The 18,892-nt window shown below is 30.6% G+C and overlaps 3 protein-coding genes across 3 annotated transcripts in view; 2 read left to right on the top strand and 1 right to left on the bottom strand.

The window, feature by feature from the left end:
- Positions 1-414: 414 nt before the first annotated feature.
- Positions 415-10,627, bottom strand: LOC105619567 (DNA-directed RNA polymerase III subunit RPC2). Its single transcript, XM_012201084.1, has 9 exons — positions 10,620-10,627; positions 4,435-4,599; positions 4,170-4,352; positions 2,609-4,083; positions 1,932-2,524; positions 1,579-1,834; positions 1,335-1,499; positions 1,129-1,259; positions 415-859 (listed from the first exon to the last, which is right to left on the bottom strand). Exons 1-9 carry the CDS (start codon positions 10,625-10,627, stop codon positions 476-478), a joined length of 3,360 nt encoding a protein of 1,119 aa, XP_012056474.1. The 3' UTR covers positions 415-475.
- On the top strand, positions 6,145-11,805 carry LOC105619568 (isovaleryl-CoA dehydrogenase, mitochondrial). The gene is made up of 8 exons (XM_012201085.1): positions 6,145-6,276; positions 8,698-8,787; positions 8,927-9,148; positions 10,194-10,521; positions 10,731-10,824; positions 11,171-11,261; positions 11,339-11,507; positions 11,669-11,805. Exons 1-8 carry the CDS (start codon positions 6,145-6,147, stop codon positions 11,803-11,805), a joined length of 1,263 nt encoding a protein of 420 aa, XP_012056475.1.
- A 3,171-nt stretch (positions 11,806-14,976) lies between these two features.
- LOC105619704 (PDZ and LIM domain protein 3) overlaps positions 14,977-18,892 on the top strand; it is an 18,523-nt gene continuing 14,607 nt past the window's right edge. Inside the window, 3 exon segments of the mRNA XM_012201224.1 lie at positions 14,977-15,090; positions 16,699-16,845; positions 18,553-18,705. Coding sequence (XP_012056614.1) covers positions 14,977-15,090; positions 16,699-16,845; positions 18,553-18,705 — 414 coding nt within the window.

Genomic DNA, 18,892 nt, shown 5'->3' with positions numbered 1-18,892 from the left:
CAATTTATAGTTTATGGAATTTGAGTTCGAGCTCAATCCACGTATTTGATTTGTAAAAAGTTAATTGAAAAGTTGAAAGTAGTGAATGATTTTATTGTGAATGTAACCCGTGTTAAGAATCTATTTATCAACTATTTATAATATATGTAACAAAACATTTGTTGAGCATTTACAATAACACGCGGAGATATATTCTTCAATAATCAAACCTCAAAGACCAATGTATATCTTCCAAAATATATACAATTTTTATTTATGTATATAATTCGCAATAGGTTCTTATATGACAGATAACAGATATAATTTTTATTTTAGAAAGATTTAAATAAATCTAAAATTGTGAAAACTTTGTGTCCATGTGTGTATTGAACCAAATCCAAACTGTTCTTGTATTTTATTGAATTCCTTTTAAAATTACTAAAACGTGATCTTTATTTATGTTCTTATTACATTTATATTTCTTTATAACATACAATCAATCACAATAATCCTTTAAAGATAAACGAGGTACTACATTCATGGACTGCAGTTCTTGAAACAATAATTTGCAAGCATAAGGCATCGTTATCGTAGAAACGGAAGAGCTGGATTTACACCTCTGGCACCAACCGTTGTATCCTATCAGACCGCATTTATTACAAACATCAACTTTAAAAGCATCACTCGATATCATGAGCCTCTCTACTAATAACATGCTAGCTCCGTAACCAATCAGACAGTCTCGCTCCATTTCACCTAATCGCAAACCACCTTCCCTAGAACGTCCTTCTGTCGGTTGACGTGTGAGGACTACTCTTGGACCTCTGGCTCGAGCATGCATCTTGTCTTGCACCATATGTTTCAATTTTTGATAATAAACCTACAAACCACATTTTTAACGTTACACAAGAAATATCAAATATGTTCTATTTATCTGCGTTAGAAATAAAAATTTTAAATATATATATATATGTTCTATTACTATTTTAATTAAGATGGATAGAATTCTTGCACAAAAACATGCTTTCTAACAATGTATTTACTAGTCATACAAAAAATTAAATTATATATTTATTTATTTTCTTTTTAAAAATAAATTTCTAAAATCAATTTAAATGACAATCTATTTATCCACGAGAAAAAACTTACTGATCCAGAGTAGATATATCCTATTAGTGGTTTCCCAGTCATGCCATTGTAGAAGAAATCTTTACCTAAATAATTATAACCATTTTTCGCTAATTCTTCGCAAATATCTTCCACTTTGGCGCCACCGAATGCTATCAAATGAAAATAATAATATTAAACATAGCATTAAACATTAAATATATTAATCATTTTCTTTTAAAATATACCTGTTGCATCATGAAATTTTCCATTTACGATGCCAGCTTTGCCTGCAAGTAGCTCTATTAGCTTACCAACAGTCATTCTAGAAGGAAAACCATGCGGGTTCATAATTATATCGGGACATATTCCATGATCATTGAATGGCATATCTTCTTGGTCTACAATTAAACCTAAATGGACATTATCGGAGATTAGTACATTTCTCTTGCATATAATACGAAATATCATGCGCGTGCAAAATAATTATACCTATAACTCCCTTCTGTCCATGGCGACTACTGAACTTATCGCCGATTTCTGGTCTTCGAGTTTGTCTTAGTAACAGTTTTGTTAAAAAGCAATCATCTGCATTGCTAGTTACTATAACTTTTTCCACATATGCTGGAACCATGCCTTTGAACGGGATTTCTGCGTTCCGATATTCCACTGCTTGTGTTTGTACAGTGCCAGAACTCACTGGACCAATATTTTCACTCGGCGTTGGAACCGACTTGTTTACCATTACCTATATGTATAATATAATATAATATAATATTAAGTATAATATAATATTAAGTAAATATAATGGAATATCTAATATTGTTCAAACAGACAATACTTACAGTTTTGTTTTCTACCATCTCACCGGGTAAAACAATTCCATCGACATCAAGTACTTCATGCTTCGTTATAGGTTTCTTAGTATTACCATCTAGCATTGGTCCCATGATTGTATCTTGCGTTCGATTGGCATATTTTTTCAATACACATTTTGCATTTCGATATACTAGGCATCTTCCGTATCCTCTATCAATGGAAGCTTTATTGAAGATCAATGCATCTTCAATATCATATCCACTGTACGACATTACAACGACAATCGCATTTTCACCGGCTGGCAATTTGTCGTAATTAATTAACTCGATTGCTCGAGTTTTCACTATAGGTGTTTGCGGATATACCAAATTGTACATTACTGTGTCGATGCGATTACGTTGATTGTATCCTATGATCCCCATGGCCTGTTTACCCATAGCGCATTGATAAGTATTTCTTGGGCTCTGATTGTGATGCGGGTATGGTATCAATCCTGCGCATACTCCCAGTATAGTGAATTCCGCGATTTCCAGATGTGTTGTGTTCTCATTGATTTCCGATTCCGTACATGCGATTAAACTATCATTCTCTTCATTCACATCTAAATATTCTATCAATCCTAACGTAATGAATAACAGAATAATTATGTAGCTGCAAAAGAATATATCTATGTAAATGCAACAAAATTAGTTTGAATTATTACCATCATAAAGGAAGTCTTCAAATGATGTGATACTTCTTTCAAGATTCTCTATGTGCTTTGGTTTAACAAGAGATTTTGCATTCTTAACGATGATTAATGGTCTGCACAATCGCCCGCCGTCAGAACTGATTTGAATGCATTTATGCCGATGTTGCGTATATATTGATACGAAACTGTTAATATATCTCCTCCTGCGCAACAATCTGAACTGATGTACCAGTCTCTTATGATTCTGCACGATGCCCACCATGATACCGTTCACAAAAACGGAATATATATCTTCGCTAGTTAGTTCTTCTCCAGCAAGAGTATAAATATTCTCCACGCCAAGATTAAGCACCAGTTTTATTATTGATTCTTCTGGTACTTCCGTAGTGATATGAGCCATCAAAGCCAAATTCTTCACTAAACCACAAGCTTCTCCTTCCGGTGTATCGTTCGGGCACAACATGCCCCATTGCGAGCCCTGTAATGATCGTGGACCAGAGACTTTCCTGGTCTTCTCGAACTGAGAATGGACTCGCGTCATCATGCCAAGTGCCGAAATGTAGGACAGTCGTGATAGCACCTGTGTCACACCATGCCTCTCCATTCTAAATCTCTTGATTGTCCAATTACCCGATGATATAGCAAAAGCCAGCCCATTGGTAATGAGATCGTGTCTCATGTGATTAACAATATCAAATGGTGCTGCTCTAATCTTGGGAATATTTTTATTGGCAATTTTCTTGAGTTCCCAGTTAAATCTTTTAAACAAATCTTCGAACATTAGAGCGAGAAGAGAGCCAGCTAGTTCTAGACGTTTATTACCATAATAATCCTTGTCATCAATCAGACTATGATCAGATTGCGCATTTATAACTCTTCTGATCATTAAGGCAAGGTACAATGCCTTCGGTCTGAAATTGAAGTCGACAACAGGTACATGAGATAATATATTCGTTGCTAATACATCTTTCATCTCATCAGTGACATGAGATTTTGGTACATGGAATCTCATCTGTTTTCGTTTGTTATTGAGGTATTTTAATGCTTGATTTTGTGAAAAGATGCCCAGTTCTTGGCAATCTTCTAAACTAGCTGCAAATTTGTTCAAATAAAATTCTTGTGTTCCGACCATTTGCATGATCTCTAAATCACTTACGATACCCATAGCTTTGAAAATGATAGTGATCAGTATGTCGTCTTGAAACATATTGTGCCTTATGTAATATTTTCCAGCTTTGCCCACAACATTAGTTTTAGTCTTTTTGTCGTGAGTAAAACTGTTGCACGCCGCAACAACACAGTTTTTATTATCTTCTTCTAAAATAATTCTATTCCTAACCATTTGTTCTTGTATTAATATAACTTTTTCTTGGCCATTTATGATGAAATAACCACCAGGATCATGTGGACATTCGTTCATTTTGGCTAACTCGGATTCAGACTTTTTAGTTAACACACAGTTAGAACTGCGCAACATTATTGGCATCCTGTAAACATTTACAATTATATAATATTATTGTATCTTAATACTTTACATATCTATTACTATATATTTTATATTTATTGTTCTTACTTTCCAATAACCATATTATGCCTTATTATCCGCTGATTATTTCTTATATATTCAACATCTACTAAAATTGAGGCAGAATAATTTAAATCTCTTAAGCGGCATTCGTGTGGTGTAGTTGGTATAGTCCTAATAGAGTTGGATGATTCCTGAACTTCAGGTAAGCCTACTTTTATATTTAAGTATCTGGAATATGAAAAAAAATCTGTTAAGAATCTGTGATGTTTCTACAATTGCAATTTTCGAAAGTACATGATACTGCTCTTACTTTAAATAAAAATGTGAATCTTCGTCGCTTTGAACCTTTTCATTTGCTTTAACAATGTTTTTGATCTCTTCATTAATGAAATAGTTGTAAGAATCTATATGTTGATTTACTAAACCTTTGTTCCGAAGAAATGCATCTACTAATTTCCATTTATCCTGATAATATGTAAAATTAAGAATAATTTAATAATTAGTAATAGTTATTTGCAAATCTATCTAACATGTGAAGATGAAGTTAAAGAATTATAATTTTAAGTAACACTGTAGATATACAGTACATGCATTTACACCATCAATGATCTTTTTATAATTTATGCATTTTATATGATGCATAAAAAACAAATTCATTCAACAATTATTTAAAAAAAGAAAGAGATAAAAAAATAACATCATTTCCATTCAAATTTTATTTTTCAGAATGTGTAATATATATATATACACACAACACACACACGAGTTGAAAAATGAGCGTCACACATTTACATACCTCCATTCTTTCATTCGTCTTGTTCTTCACGAATATGAAAATTATATTACATAAAATTGATACTTTTCACCTATACTAAAAAAAGCCGACCATGTGCTTAGCAAACTCATCGACTATGCTACAAACTCATAATGTAAAAGTGCATTCACATCAAAGCGTCAAGCGTCAAACATCAAGCAGTAACCGATCAGTTGGGCGATACGAACAGTGATATAAAAATATTTTTTACATCACTGTAAAAATCGCCTCGTTGATTGGTTGCTTGACAATTGCATGTGAATGCACCTTAAGAATATAAATAATAATCATGACAACAATCTTCACCGGCTATTGGCTAACACAAGATCTGTTCACGTTGCTTAGGAACTCCGCACAATAAAAGGCTGGTCAAAGTCTCGCTACAAATGCTTTGAAGCATTTGACAATTAGAAGCATGGACAATTAGAAGAAAGAATTTTACAAACTGACCATTAAAAGATGCTTCAAAACATTTGCAGCATCGCATTGATCTATTCTTAAGGTATTCTTAAGGAACAGGGAACAGAGAACAGAGAATAAGAATTTGAACCTATCAGAAATCATATATTGTGGAATACACAGTTTTTGATTAAAGGTTAAAATTCTTATTCTCTATTTTTTTCTGTTCCCCATTCCTTTTGATTTCTTTTTTATTGTATGGAGCTTCTTACATTGGACTAGTTTCCACCAAGGGTTTAAATCGGATCAGAATGTAAGAACCAACTAGTCGAGTATTTTCCTGTTAGTCGAACAACAGGGAATGCTTGACTGTAATTGGTTGGTTCCAGTTTAAACTCTCAGTGGAAACTAGGCCAATGATGTTATACTACAATAACATGAGTGTTATCACAAACTTAATTAATTTATTGGTTATTTATGCCTTGGTTATTTATGTCCCCTTCTTTAATACTTATCTCCAGCACATTACACGTATAGCGTTTTCATATCATTCAGTGCGAACTCAGAATTTCAGAATTCTTAAGTCTATCCTACGACGAGTGTCTCTTATTAATTTTTTTATTATCGATTAAGATCATTTAATTATAATAACACATGTATAATAACACGTTTATAAATACTTTTTATTAATTCTCTTACAAATAATATAAAATTTTCGCGTGTGTTTCCCTTTCAGCAACGAGTATTTCTAAATCACTATTACTCGAAAATATTTCTAATATCGATCAACGAGAGATATTAGAAATAATGTTTTTGTCGCGATATTTCATTGTTTCGCGACACCTTGCGAATCACGTCGGTAAAATTGGCGTGTGTCACGTATCGAATTATTGCAAAATTGACGAAAGTGTCTTTGGGTTGAACGACGAACAGAAAGAGGTTAGCAATTAGATCGATCATAGGCCCTGCCATAATAGAGGAAATATTAGGAATAAGAATATTAAAATTTCAACCTTCAAAAGATTTTAATAGGTTGAAATACTTAATATTTATTCCTGATTAATATCTATTCCCTATTCTAAAATGTTTTGCATTATGCGCTATGAAGTAAGAATAAGAATCCATACAGCACAGAAGATTCAAGCAATATTGCTGCAATGTTATAATATTGTAGATTGCAATGTAACATTGCAGAGATATAAATTAACAATATGTCTGCAAAATGTCAGTAATATGCCTGTAATATTCCAGAAACGTTGCAAAACTATAATTCTTTAATTGTTACAATAATAACATAAAAATATAATTTTTTCTAATTATGTAGTAGTCTTTTAGTTTAACAGCCATTTTTATGATAGAATAATTAATATAATCCATTTTTATATTTAAATAAAAAATTTATTAATCTATTATTTGATGGCCATTTCATTAGCTAAGTTTTATATTTAGTTTAAATATGAAATTAAAAGATTTTGTATAATATCGAATTTAGATACAATTAATGCATTAGATAAAATGATAAGCAATTAAGCTGCTAAAAACGATTTATCGAAATATTAATTTTGTGATTGATAATGTTTGTATGTTTGATGTGAACATAAAAATAAATCAGCGCCCGAACTTTATTGATAAATTTCATACCGTCATTTTTTAATCGATTTCAATTGACTCGGAGTGGCTTCAAATTAAAAAGAATCACTGCGATTAACTTAATCCATGATTAACTTACCAAGCGACTGTATTATTAATATTAATGTGGATAATGTTTGTATATTTGTTTGGGGCACATACATACATGTTTTATCCTTACGAATAAATTTATCCTTTAAAATTAATAGTACATTTATTGGAATATTTTATGGTTTTATCATAAAAAAAAAATTGCTTTATAGAAAGCACATATCACTAGAAATGCAATTTGTAAAAAAATTAAAGTTAGTGAGATATATATAGAAAATAGTTTTCATTTTAGAGTCTTCGTAAGAAATTTCCAAATACATTACATTGCAGTATTGCGGAACGTTTCGTTGCAAATAACAAAAAATGGATATCTTAACTCTTATTGGAATCTTGCAGCAATGATTTGCAACCACCATGCAATATTACAATGTTTCAGTAAAATTATTCTGTAATGTTTCTGCAATCTTTCTGTACTGTATGAAAAATTAATCGATCACGGTCAATTATTTTTTTCACATTTGACTGCGATTGATCGATTTCTTGCTTTTACTTCTTATATAAGATGTTTTTATATGGCAGCGTCAGAGCATAATATATGTTTAATAATGTTTAATAATTTTACTGAAATTGAATTTAATGTACGAGATACACTATAATAATGGAATCTTGTAATTTACACTATTATAGTGTATCTCGTACATTAAATTCAATTCATATAATGTAAATAAATATAAATTTTCAGCATTATATGTTAGGATAATAGTATATCAAAACATAATCTTTCATAATTTACTATTTTGCATCAAGAAGCTGTACAGAAAATTATTGCGCAAGACTCTGGAAATTCAAACTTCTGTGCAATAATCTTCTGCGCAGATGCTCGATACTCGACGTTTGCATTAACTTATTCTGCAATATTAGTCTTGTTCTTTTTAACTGAACTTTTGCACCAATTAATTTTTCTTCCTTTTTTTTCTTCCTAGAGAGAAAAGGAAGAAAGATAAACTGATGCAAAAACAGATCTATATAAACAAATATGCATTGAATGTATCCGTCATTACGTATCGTGCATTGTTGTGCAATCGCAACGGAAATTTAGTTAAAACAAATTTGCATAATGAATATGTATAAATGTTTGTATAAGTTATTGTTTGCATTACACGCAGTTGTATCTTATAAGCATTTATTTACGTATAATTATCCGGGAAAAAATGTTTCATATATAATTATATATAATTATATAAAAATATATATAATTACATTATATATAATTATATATAATTACACAAAATTATATAAAATTATATAAAATTCTATGTAATTATATATAAAATATGTCCATAATAATATTTTTTTTCGGGTATTGTAAGATTAGTATATAACTAATTAATTAGTTAAAAGTTAAGTAATACAATTAAAAAATTAATAACTTTTTACTTATTTTTGTTAATTTTAAATAAATTAACTTTTAACTTCAACTAGTTACGTTGTAAAAACATTAAATTTTAACACGCATAGGATAAAAAAGCTATATTATCAATTTTAACTTATTCATTTTTTTAAGTTAAAGATCGATATTTAATATTTATTTTCAAAATATTAGGAATTCAATAAAATTTTACAGAGTGTTTTATTATTATATCTGTAGCCATATTTGTAACAATCACCATTCTTTTTTAGCTTCGTTCGCTCGTTTTCAATTTTGTACAAAAGGAGTTGGCACCTAAAGCTGCTGAAATCGACCAAAAAAATAATTTCGATGAATTGAAGGTAAGTGCTCCTTTTATGCACCGATTTTAAGGAAAAGAAATATAAATAAATATCAAATCATAATGAATTAATTAAATTCTATTTTCCGTAATGTCCTAATCAACGATTCAATTTAAAAAAATAATAATGTGACGCGCAGACGTTTTGGAAAAAATTGGGTAAATTGGGCCTCTTAGGGCCGACTGTGAAGCCAGAATATGGAGGCGCAGGTTGCACATATCTCGATCATGTAATTATCATGGAAGAAATTAGCAGAGCATCTGCCGCTATCGGGCTCAGTTACGGCGCACATTCGAACCTCTGTGTTAATCAAATTCATCGAAATGGCACGGAAGAACAAAAGCAAAAATATTTACCTAAGGTAACTCATGCCAAACAATGTGTGTACATATTTTTAAAGAATCTTATATCAGAAAAAAATATATATAGAATAGAATAGAATTTATTTACAGTTTGGCATATACAAGCCAAGAAGGGGACTTAGTTTACAGAAATATTTAATTCATTCACATTTATACTCCTCTCCCGCCTTTATCTTACAATTACAAACCTAAACTATTACTATACATTCTCTTACCTATACATAATCTCTATATCACAGCTCTATCACAGTTTATTATTAATGAAAAAATCCATAAAAAAATCTATATCCCATTTCTTATTTCCCTTTATCTCTACATAGCATTTCTTTATCTATACTTACCTCTCTATCTTCCTTATATTCTTTAACTGCACATTCCATCTACATCCTATCCTTTTTATTTTCTATTAGTCTTATTACAGTGCATTTCCTTAACTTATAAATAGATAATAAATTACCTATAATTGACTATAACTAACTATTATACTACATTACAATCTTATCTTATATTCCAGCCTTGTTGTTTTACAAAATACTCATTCCTTTATATTATCTTTATCCTTACAATACTCTCTATATCTTTTCTTTCTTTTCTCCTTTCTAAAAAAAAATGTATATATAATACATACAAATTAGTTTCGAATAAATTGTAATTTCGAAAGTTGTTAAAGTAAATAGTATATTTACAATTGTTAAAGTAAATAGTATATCTACAATTGTACATATAAATCATAAAGGTTTTTTTAATTCGTTTCGACATATGCGCTTAATGTTCTTAAAAAGTTTTATATGAAAAAAATATATTTATAATATTTTAGTGAATAAATATATCTTGGTGAATAAATTGTAATTACAGTTGTAAAAAAATAAATTGGATATTTCCAAATGGGTTATACAAATTTGAAATTATAATTAGCTTTTTCACGAAATTTAAGAAGCGCCTTTGATATCTTCATCAATAGGATTAACTCATGTCGCTCGTGCGATTATTTATATTATTATTAATAATATAAATAAAATATTCTTGTTATATGAGAAATTTTAGCTGTGCAGTGGTGAACACATCGGGGCATTAGCAATGTCGGAGCCGGGTGCCGGGTCTGACGTTGTCTCCATGAAATTGCGGGCCGAGAGAAAGGGGGACTACTATGTCCTCAATGGCAACAAGTTCTGGATTACCAATGCTCCGGACGCGGATACACTAATCGTCTATGCGAGAACGGATCCGAATGCGGACAAGCCGCAGCATGGCATCACTGCTTTCATCGTCGAGCGTGACACAGAAGGTTTCAGCACGGGGAAGAAGCTGGACAAGCTTGGCATGCGCGGCTCCAACACAGGCGAACTGATTTTCGAGGATTGCAAAGTGCCAGGTAAATTTGATGCTCGAATGAGAAACACGAAAAAGATGTAGAGATTTATTACAATAAAATTAATTTGTTCAAATAGAATAGAGTAAGAACTGTAAGATTTTAACATTTTATTAAGTTTATCGACTCATTAAAATCGATCGTTATCCTTTTGTCTTCCAAAAAGTTATTTAAAATTTCTGTAAAATTGTGAATTTCTTTTTCTGTTACAGCTGTAAATATTTTAGGAGAAATTAATAAAGGTATTTATGTGCTCTTTAGTGGACTGGATCTGGAACGATTAATATTATCTGGCGGACCTTTGGGGTAAGTTCTTAGAAAAATAACGAATGTATAACAAAATTTAGCTTGATTTATTATTAACTTTAAGTATTTTTGTATTTGGATTTTGCGCGTTAAAAGGAGCTTCATAAAAACTATTGGATGTACTTTTTGTGATCAATGAAATAAAAATTATACTTTTTGAAAGTTTGTTTGTAATACATAGCGTTAAATACAAATTTTCATATTTCGGTGTATATTATAGAATGACAGATTTAGACACTTTATTAAATATCTATTTTTATCAGATTATTAATAAGAAATTATTTAAGCTTTATTCACAAACGAGCGTTTATATTTGACTGTGTGCGATTTGAAACGTAAATTCTAGACTACTGCAAGCTTGTTGCGATGTTGCCTTTGAATACGCTCATACGAGACAGCAATTTAGCCAGTATCTTGCAAAATTTCAAATGATACAGGTAAAGCAAGAATTACCTTGTCCTCTTAAAAATTTTTTGCGATCTTTCATTGATATTGTCTAATCATATCGTTTTAGGGGAAGATAGCGGACATGTACACAGCTCTGAGTGCGAGCAGAAGCTACTTGTACTCTGTCGCTAGAGCCTGCGACGCTGGTCATGTAAATCGCAAAAATTGCGCCGCGGTGTTGCTCTTTTCCGCCGAGAATGCAATGAAAGCGGCATCGGATGCTATACAGATACTCGGTAAATTTATTTAAAAAAAATTAACAGTAATAAATTATTTCAGACAATCATAATTATATCAGAAAGAAAACATAGAGGATATAAGAATTTAGTAAAGAAAATAGATGTTTAACAATGTTTAATGAGAATGACATTTGCGCTTTTAAAAAATTTTTTTACAGGTGGCAATGGTTATATCAATGATTATGTGACGGGGAGACTGCTGCGAGACGCGAAGCTCTATGAAATCGGCGCGGGCACCAGTGAAATACGACGTATGGTCATCAGCCGAGCGATCACTGAGGAATATCTGAAATAAGTCGTAGTTCCGATTTGATGACTGTATGAAAAGAATGATTCTATTGAAGTATCTAAAAACTTAGATACAAATCTGAAAATAATTTTATTATTTTTGAGGTTTTTACGGATATTTTCTTTAGAGATACCAAAGGGTTAAGGGTCGCCATCTCGTAATCCATTGCTAATGCTAATGTGAACTTTGCCGTTCACTTCATTAGGGTGAGGAGCGCACTAATACTGAACTCTTCCGAAGAACTCTCTTTATATAAACTCCCTTTATATAAGATAAATTTTGTTAAATCATTAACGTATTTACATAGGAAGCATGATAATTGATAAGTAATGCTGCAAAAACATTTTGACATTTATAAATACACAGTTTGAACATCTTAATTTTATTTTCATAAAATCATTTTCAGATTGTAATCTAGCTAAATTTTTAAATACTTTTAAAAACTCAACAAACGTCTCTATCTACGATTATGTACGACAATGCGTAATATATAAATTCGTAAATTTAAATTGATGATTGGCAATTAAAAAGATAACTATAACATCGTATTAATGGCTGCATTTCAATGATTAATGAATTATTCAATGCAATTAATGCAATTATTCATTCATTTATACATGTTATTGATATACATATTTCTTATAATTTTTATATTTTTTTTAGAATATGATTTGTTATTTTTGTAAGATTTTAAATCTTTATTATATTTAGAAGAGGCAAGAGGAGAATTATTAGATTTATTAGAATTATATTTTATATAACAAAAAATGCTGATATGATTTCCATGAAATCGCAGATGTACTAAACTGATTCTGACACTCAAATCTTTTTTCTCTCTTTTTTTTTAAGTTTATTCGCAATACATAATTAAATGATGATTCATTATCGTCGACTGCCAATGTTGGACATATCGCATATTGGCGATATGCGTTAATGATTCTATAAATTAAGGTAAAGTGAGTCACTAGAGCGATTGACTAACCTTTCGCGCTATAGGTTGCTAATTTAAGTCGTACAAACACGCGTTCTTTCTTCCTCTGTCTCATTATTTCATTCTCTTTCTTTCTCTCTCGTCTCTGGTTCTCTAGTCTCCGTTAATTACAGTGCAGCCAAACTAATTGCATCGAAACGGCCCGCATAGGGGAGAAGTTTCTCGTCGTCCGTGAACGTATTCGCACGGCGGAAGAAGAGTGTGTTTTATCTAGACGGGGAGAAAACGCGACTAGAATCAAATTTTCGAAGATGGCTCTCAAATTCTCCATAGGCCATTTTTATGAAACCTATGTAAGTACGAAGGATATGCAACTCGGAAGAAATCCTTTCAATTTTTTTCCTAATTATATTCCAATTTATATTTCAATTTATATTCCAATCATCTGACTACCGAAATTATCGATTCTGATGGTAGAGTTTTTTAAAGAAGTCTAGAGAGCATGTAATCCCTTTTTAGAGTGAAAATGTGAAAAGTGAAAAATTTCTCCATTACATATAAAGAAAATTTTTACTTTTCACATTTTCGCCTTAGGAAAAAAATAGAGTCGTTCTTTATCTTGCGGAAAATGTGACAAATCATTAACTGAAATTACATTGAAACAAATATAATTTATCGATTAAATAAATGATGATAGCAAAAAATATTTTATAATAGAAATAAAACGATAATTTGAACTTTGAAAATATGAATAAAATATCCGAATAGTTTTCTGTTAATTACAAACAATTAACTTCTTGTGTGAAATAAATTAACAAATGAATTTTTTCTGAAATTCGACGTCGAATTCGCGAATAAAGAAATTGTCGTGTAGATATGTAGCGCGACAAAATGCATTTCATTTATTAGCTTTCATCATGAATACTAAGCTGTATATAATAAGATTGTCCCACTTACAATAGTTCTTATGAAATATGTCGAACACATTTCGAACTGAGTCAATAAAGTTGCGTTATATGCATGAAAATTATTCATAGAAATTATTTCAATATTGTTATCCTATCATTTCAATCCTTCCTCAATATTCATGTTTATCATCTATCATACATAAAATTTATATAAAATCTTAATACTGTATATTATGGCATCTTACATTGTATGCCACTAATAATTTCTGTAAATTATTGCTAAATAGTGTTTCGCATAATGTTACAGAATTAAAACTACATTTAATCCTATATCTTCTTAATACTGAAGAAATTTTTTGGAGAGATGATGTCCAGAATTATTAGATTTCGATGGTATTACATTTTAGACTCATGTAGGGATCTTCGATTCAAATTTTAATTTATTTTGTCATCTGTTGATTTAACTCATTTTTAGATTGAGTTGCTATGTTGAATTAATCGAAAGTAATTGTTTTAAGTGATTTAAAAGAGCTATTAGAAGAAATCATTATTGTTTTAACTATTATAAAAAGCGATATTAAGAAGTAATGGTTATTAAAAATATTCTTTTCCAATCGCGCACTCTGATGTTGCTGAAGTATAATTGTGTAGTTATTTAAGATTTTTTTTCTTTAATCAATTAGTTTGTTTAAAATTACGTAAAAATTCAAACAAGAGATAAATTTTTTTTTATAGAATTTTCTCGTCTGTATAGTATATATCATCTTCAAGGATTTCTCGCGGTAGTTCATATTCATTCTTCGCTAATAGTTTGATTTTCTCTTTCAAGGCGAGACTGTAAAATATTTATGCACATACACACGCATATACATAGTAAATACCAAAGAAACGAGTGCGGGTCGGACCATCAGAACAATACGCCAACTCGAAATGGGGCCAGAATAGTGAAGAAAGAAACAGAGAGACTAGAGGCGGTGGTCTCTCCGTTAGAATTGAGCAACTAGTTCTCTCTTTCCCTCCTTCTCTCTATCTTTCTCGCTTTCCGCTCAGGGCTCTGTCAAAGTCGGCATATAGTCGGCAAGTGCTACAGCTGCAGCTGCTATCTCAGTAGCGAAGCAGAGAGCGATCACGATCCGGGAGATTCATCGCTCGCAACTGTTCGCGGGAGGTCTTTTCTTCTTCTGAGAGACTCTTTTTTCTTCTTACTCCCCTTTTTATCTCTTTTTGTCTCTCGTCGTTTTGCCTACATAGTGCATCTCGCGATTGATTAAGTGCTTGTGTCATAGCTATTTGTTGTGTTATTGTTGGTGGTGGTGTTGACTGAACCGAGTCTAGAGTATGACGAGAAGGCACACATTGATTGTGAAACTTAAGAGATCCAGCACCGGTAGGCCATGGGGCATAAGAATCGCCGGAGGCGCAGATTTGGGCACGCCGATTGTTGTCACTCGCGTGAGTCTGCTTCTTCTTCTTATCTTAATTTCCGCCCGATCTCCTCACACATCTTTAATTAAATTTTTTATTTAAATCGTGTTACAATTCTCATACAAACAAGGTTTTAAATTAATTGCTTCGATGTTAAACCTAAATTTGTTCTGAAGTTTTATAATCTTTAAAGAAAAGATGACATAAACAATAATCACTCAAAACTAACACAAAAATATGATAAAAAAGAAAAAGATAAATATAAAAAGATAAATATAAAAAATAAAAAATAATGAATTTTTTAATGTTTTAAATAGAATAAATATAAATAATTGAATTTTGAGGCAAATTAATCAATTAATTGACTATCAATTAAAGAAACTATAAATAAATAAAATTATATATATATATATATAAGAAATTATGTAGAAACAATTATAATTTTCATATCATGTTTATAATTTACTTGTCATAGTACTTTAGTGAAGTCCTAAAGCAGGTTTATGCTTCTAAGTGTAAAAGCTAGTAAGTCAAGTCTTCGAATAAGCGTTTCGTAAAAAAAGTATGCAAATCTCTTTCTTTACGGCATTTGATAACGAATTTTGTTATATTCGGACAATGATTTTTGTCCGGGAGGAATGAGACGTTTCTCTCATTATGGAGACTTCGTTACGGTGTCCGCTTACTTGGCTTTGATACGATTTCGCACTGGCGAACGACGCGACGGAACAATAGAGGTAGACGTAACGTAATCCCTGTGAACATTTGAAATGGAGAAGGCTGCCAAGGAATTTTCAAATCAACGATTCGATCTAGTGCTCGTTAACATTGATACACAATACGGCGCATTACATCCCGGAGCTTATGCCGAAACACTCCAATGAAATGACAAAAACGTCTTTTTGTTGCCTAAAATTAAGCGCCTAAAATTGAGGGTTGAACTCGTATTGTTAAAAAAATATTCTTACTTTTTGCTTTACTTGTTTCTGTTTTTATCAACTGATAGATAATTCGAATATTATTTATTATCAAATTTTGTGTTTTGCCCCATAATATTTCGTAATTTATCTCATTCTATATAACATTTCAGCAATCTTTCTTTTATGAGTGTCTTTTCATACATTAATTTTTTTGAATTTTTGAAAACGTATCTGTCATCAAATTATATAATGACAAATAACAAGATAATATTATTCTTTTACTTTGATTATTACTTTTTAAAACCTGTTTAAACAATATCTTACAATTTCAAAAGAAATAAGTGAACTGTTAACCTTGCTGATTTATTTAAATTTACTGTAATAATATGTTACTGTAATATGTTACTGTAATATGTTTATAATCATTTAGATTAATACGATTAAAAAGCTCTAAAAAATAAAAAATAAATTTTCACAAAAAAAAGGATTTTATCTAAGAAAAAGTTTTTAAATAAAACATTAGTAAAAAATAAATTACATTTTGGATCAAATAGAATCAAACAAAACAACAGAATTGAAGCAGATTTTTACTTTTTGTCACATATTTTAGATATTTTGATATTACTTTTAATTATTTTTTGAATATAATAATTGAAAAGTTAGCACAGTGACAATAATTATTGCTAACAACGTCAGGGCGATGATCTGCTTGCAGTCGGAGAACGAGGCGCTCCAGAAGGGTGACATGATCAAGAAAATTGACGATTACGACGCGCGTGATGTGAGGCATGTAGACGCACAGAATCTCCTCCAAAACTCCGAAACCATAAAGCTAGTTATCGAAAGGTCTGAGCCATCGAGAGTATCATCACGTACAACCACCGACACTATCATCACTACGTCACCATCACCACCCACGATTTTCAGGCCGATCGTTGGCAACGGGGCTGCGGCCACTAGTCTGTCAGAATGCAATATTATTTCTATTATACGCGTTTTTTTTTTCACAATACTGCCACAGCAATGACACCGCGTTGCCGCCGCAATATTGCATTATGCCATTATGATTAATTCGCCTTCTCGATTAATCAGTTTCTCTCTTCGCACAAAGCACGACTGACATTTTTGGCCGCTGCTTTGGAACTTCTACCTTACTTTTGCACCTCGGCGATCGTCTTTAATCGATAAAAGATTTCAATTTACGTTTGAAAAATGTTTAGCCGAAATGATTTTTATAATGTACAAAAATATTAAATAGACGTTTATTAAACAAACTAATATTAATATAAATTCAGGCAAATAAGAACTAGAACACAGTTATTTGTGTCTAATTATATAAAAATTTTTTTTAATTCATACAAACAAAAAATCAACATTTTGATTGTTATTTGCAATCATCTTCAGGATAATAAATTCTTAAAATCTAATAATTCGCAATCCATATAAAAATGTGTATCTAATTATTCTTAATAAAACAAAAGAATACAAGTATAACTTCTCAAAACCTCGAGTGATTAGCATTAGAAATACAATTAATGATACATAAAAGTTTTAGATCAATGTGCCGTCAAAAAGACAATAAACATATAGAAATAAAAACAAACATCGCATTACAAATATAATCATTCCAAAAACATAATTGTTAATTAAATTGGCTGAAAATTGATGTATAGCCATGGTGAAAGACGTGAACACATATCTAACGACTTTCCTAAGATATATTAATTTTGAAAAGAAATTTTATAACAGAATGAAAGAATTATTTCTGAAAATCGATGAGTTGATTAATGTCTATCTTTTTGTACAAAATAGAATAGGTGTTTTTATAATTATTTTGTTTTTCCATTTATACGTAACAATTTTGATATTGAGTATGAATTTGAGGAGATTTTGATTATGAAGAGCTGTACTCACATTCTAATGAGGAACCACTCGAAGTTTTGAGAAATTGTACTTGCATTCTTCTATTTTATTAAAAATAATTAGATATCAATTTTTATATTGATTGCGAATTATTGGATTTTAAGAGTTTATTTTGTATTATCCTAAAAAAAATTTTTTTTTTTTATAATGATTGCAAATAACAAACATTGATCTTTTGTTTGTATAAATTAAAGAAAAAAAATTTTGTATAATTAGACAAAAATAATAACTGTGTTCTAACTCTTATTTGTCTGAATTTATATTAATATTAATTTGTTTATTGAGAACTCTTTTTATTACTATTGTTTATTAAACATATTTTAAACATAACTGTTACTTGGGCTCTTTTGAACATGTAAAGCTGATTTTTCCCGAGTTACAGTTTATAAGAATCATTTTTATACGATTAATTCTGTACAATTAATATATTTTTACTTTAATGTTCAATCTGTATGATCGGAGTCTGATTTTTTTTGCAAAATCACAGTTAATCGGTCTATTTTTAATGTGTAAAAGGTGATGATCGTCGAGGACCCGCCACGAAGCTGCTTGTGTTCTGCCGCTACTGCAACACAAATGCGCGATCTGCTATATTATATTAATGTTTGTTCTATTTCTTTCACGCAGATACAAACAGCCAAAGGAGTATCCGCAAGAATTACCAAAGAGCCCAATTCGGCCGCCTTCGGTTGAGGAGTATAGGTCAACGCCAACTCCGGAATATACCCTTCGCAGTACGATCATTATGCCGCACGAACACCTCGATGAGATTCGCGAGGAAAGAGTTCATTTGTCGCAGGTATTAAATTATTTTTTATCAACTATTTTTATCAACCAAAAAACTTAAATAAAAAGACTTATATATATATATATATATATATATATATATAAAATAAAATAAAATTAATATAAGTAATAATAATAAGTAATAATAGTTATATTACTTTCGTTAGTAATAAATAACTTCTATATAATACAAATAAATT

The sequence above is a fragment of the Atta cephalotes genome (genome assembly GCF_000143395.1).
Source record: "Atta cephalotes unplaced genomic scaffold scaffold00022, whole genome shotgun sequence".
In the NCBI taxonomy this organism is placed as follows: Eukaryota; Metazoa; Arthropoda; class Insecta; order Hymenoptera; family Formicidae; genus Atta; species Atta cephalotes.
Note: the sequence above shows the minus strand (reverse complement) of the source record. Positions and strands in the feature narration are given on the sequence as shown.

Coding starts and splice junctions, on each gene's coding strand:
- LOC105619568 (XM_012201085.1), top strand. CDS start 6,145: ATGTTTTTGTCGCGATATTTCATTGTTTCGCGACACCTTGCGAATCAC. Junction 9,149..10,193: donor AGCAAAAATATTTACCTAAG/GTAACTCATGCC, acceptor GAGAAATTTTAG/CTGTGCAGTGGTGAACACAT. Junction 11,262..11,338: donor CAAAATTTCAAATGATACAG/GTAAAGCAAGAA, acceptor ATATCGTTTTAG/GGGAAGATAGCGGACATGTA.
- LOC105619567 (XM_012201084.1), bottom strand. Junction 1,835..1,931: donor AGATGGTAGAAAACAAAACT/GTAAGTATTGTC, acceptor TTATACATATAG/GTAATGGTAAACAAGTCGGT. Junction 1,260..1,334: donor AAAATTTCATGATGCAACAG/GTATATTTTAAA, acceptor TTCATTTGATAG/CATTCGGTGGCGCCAAAGTG.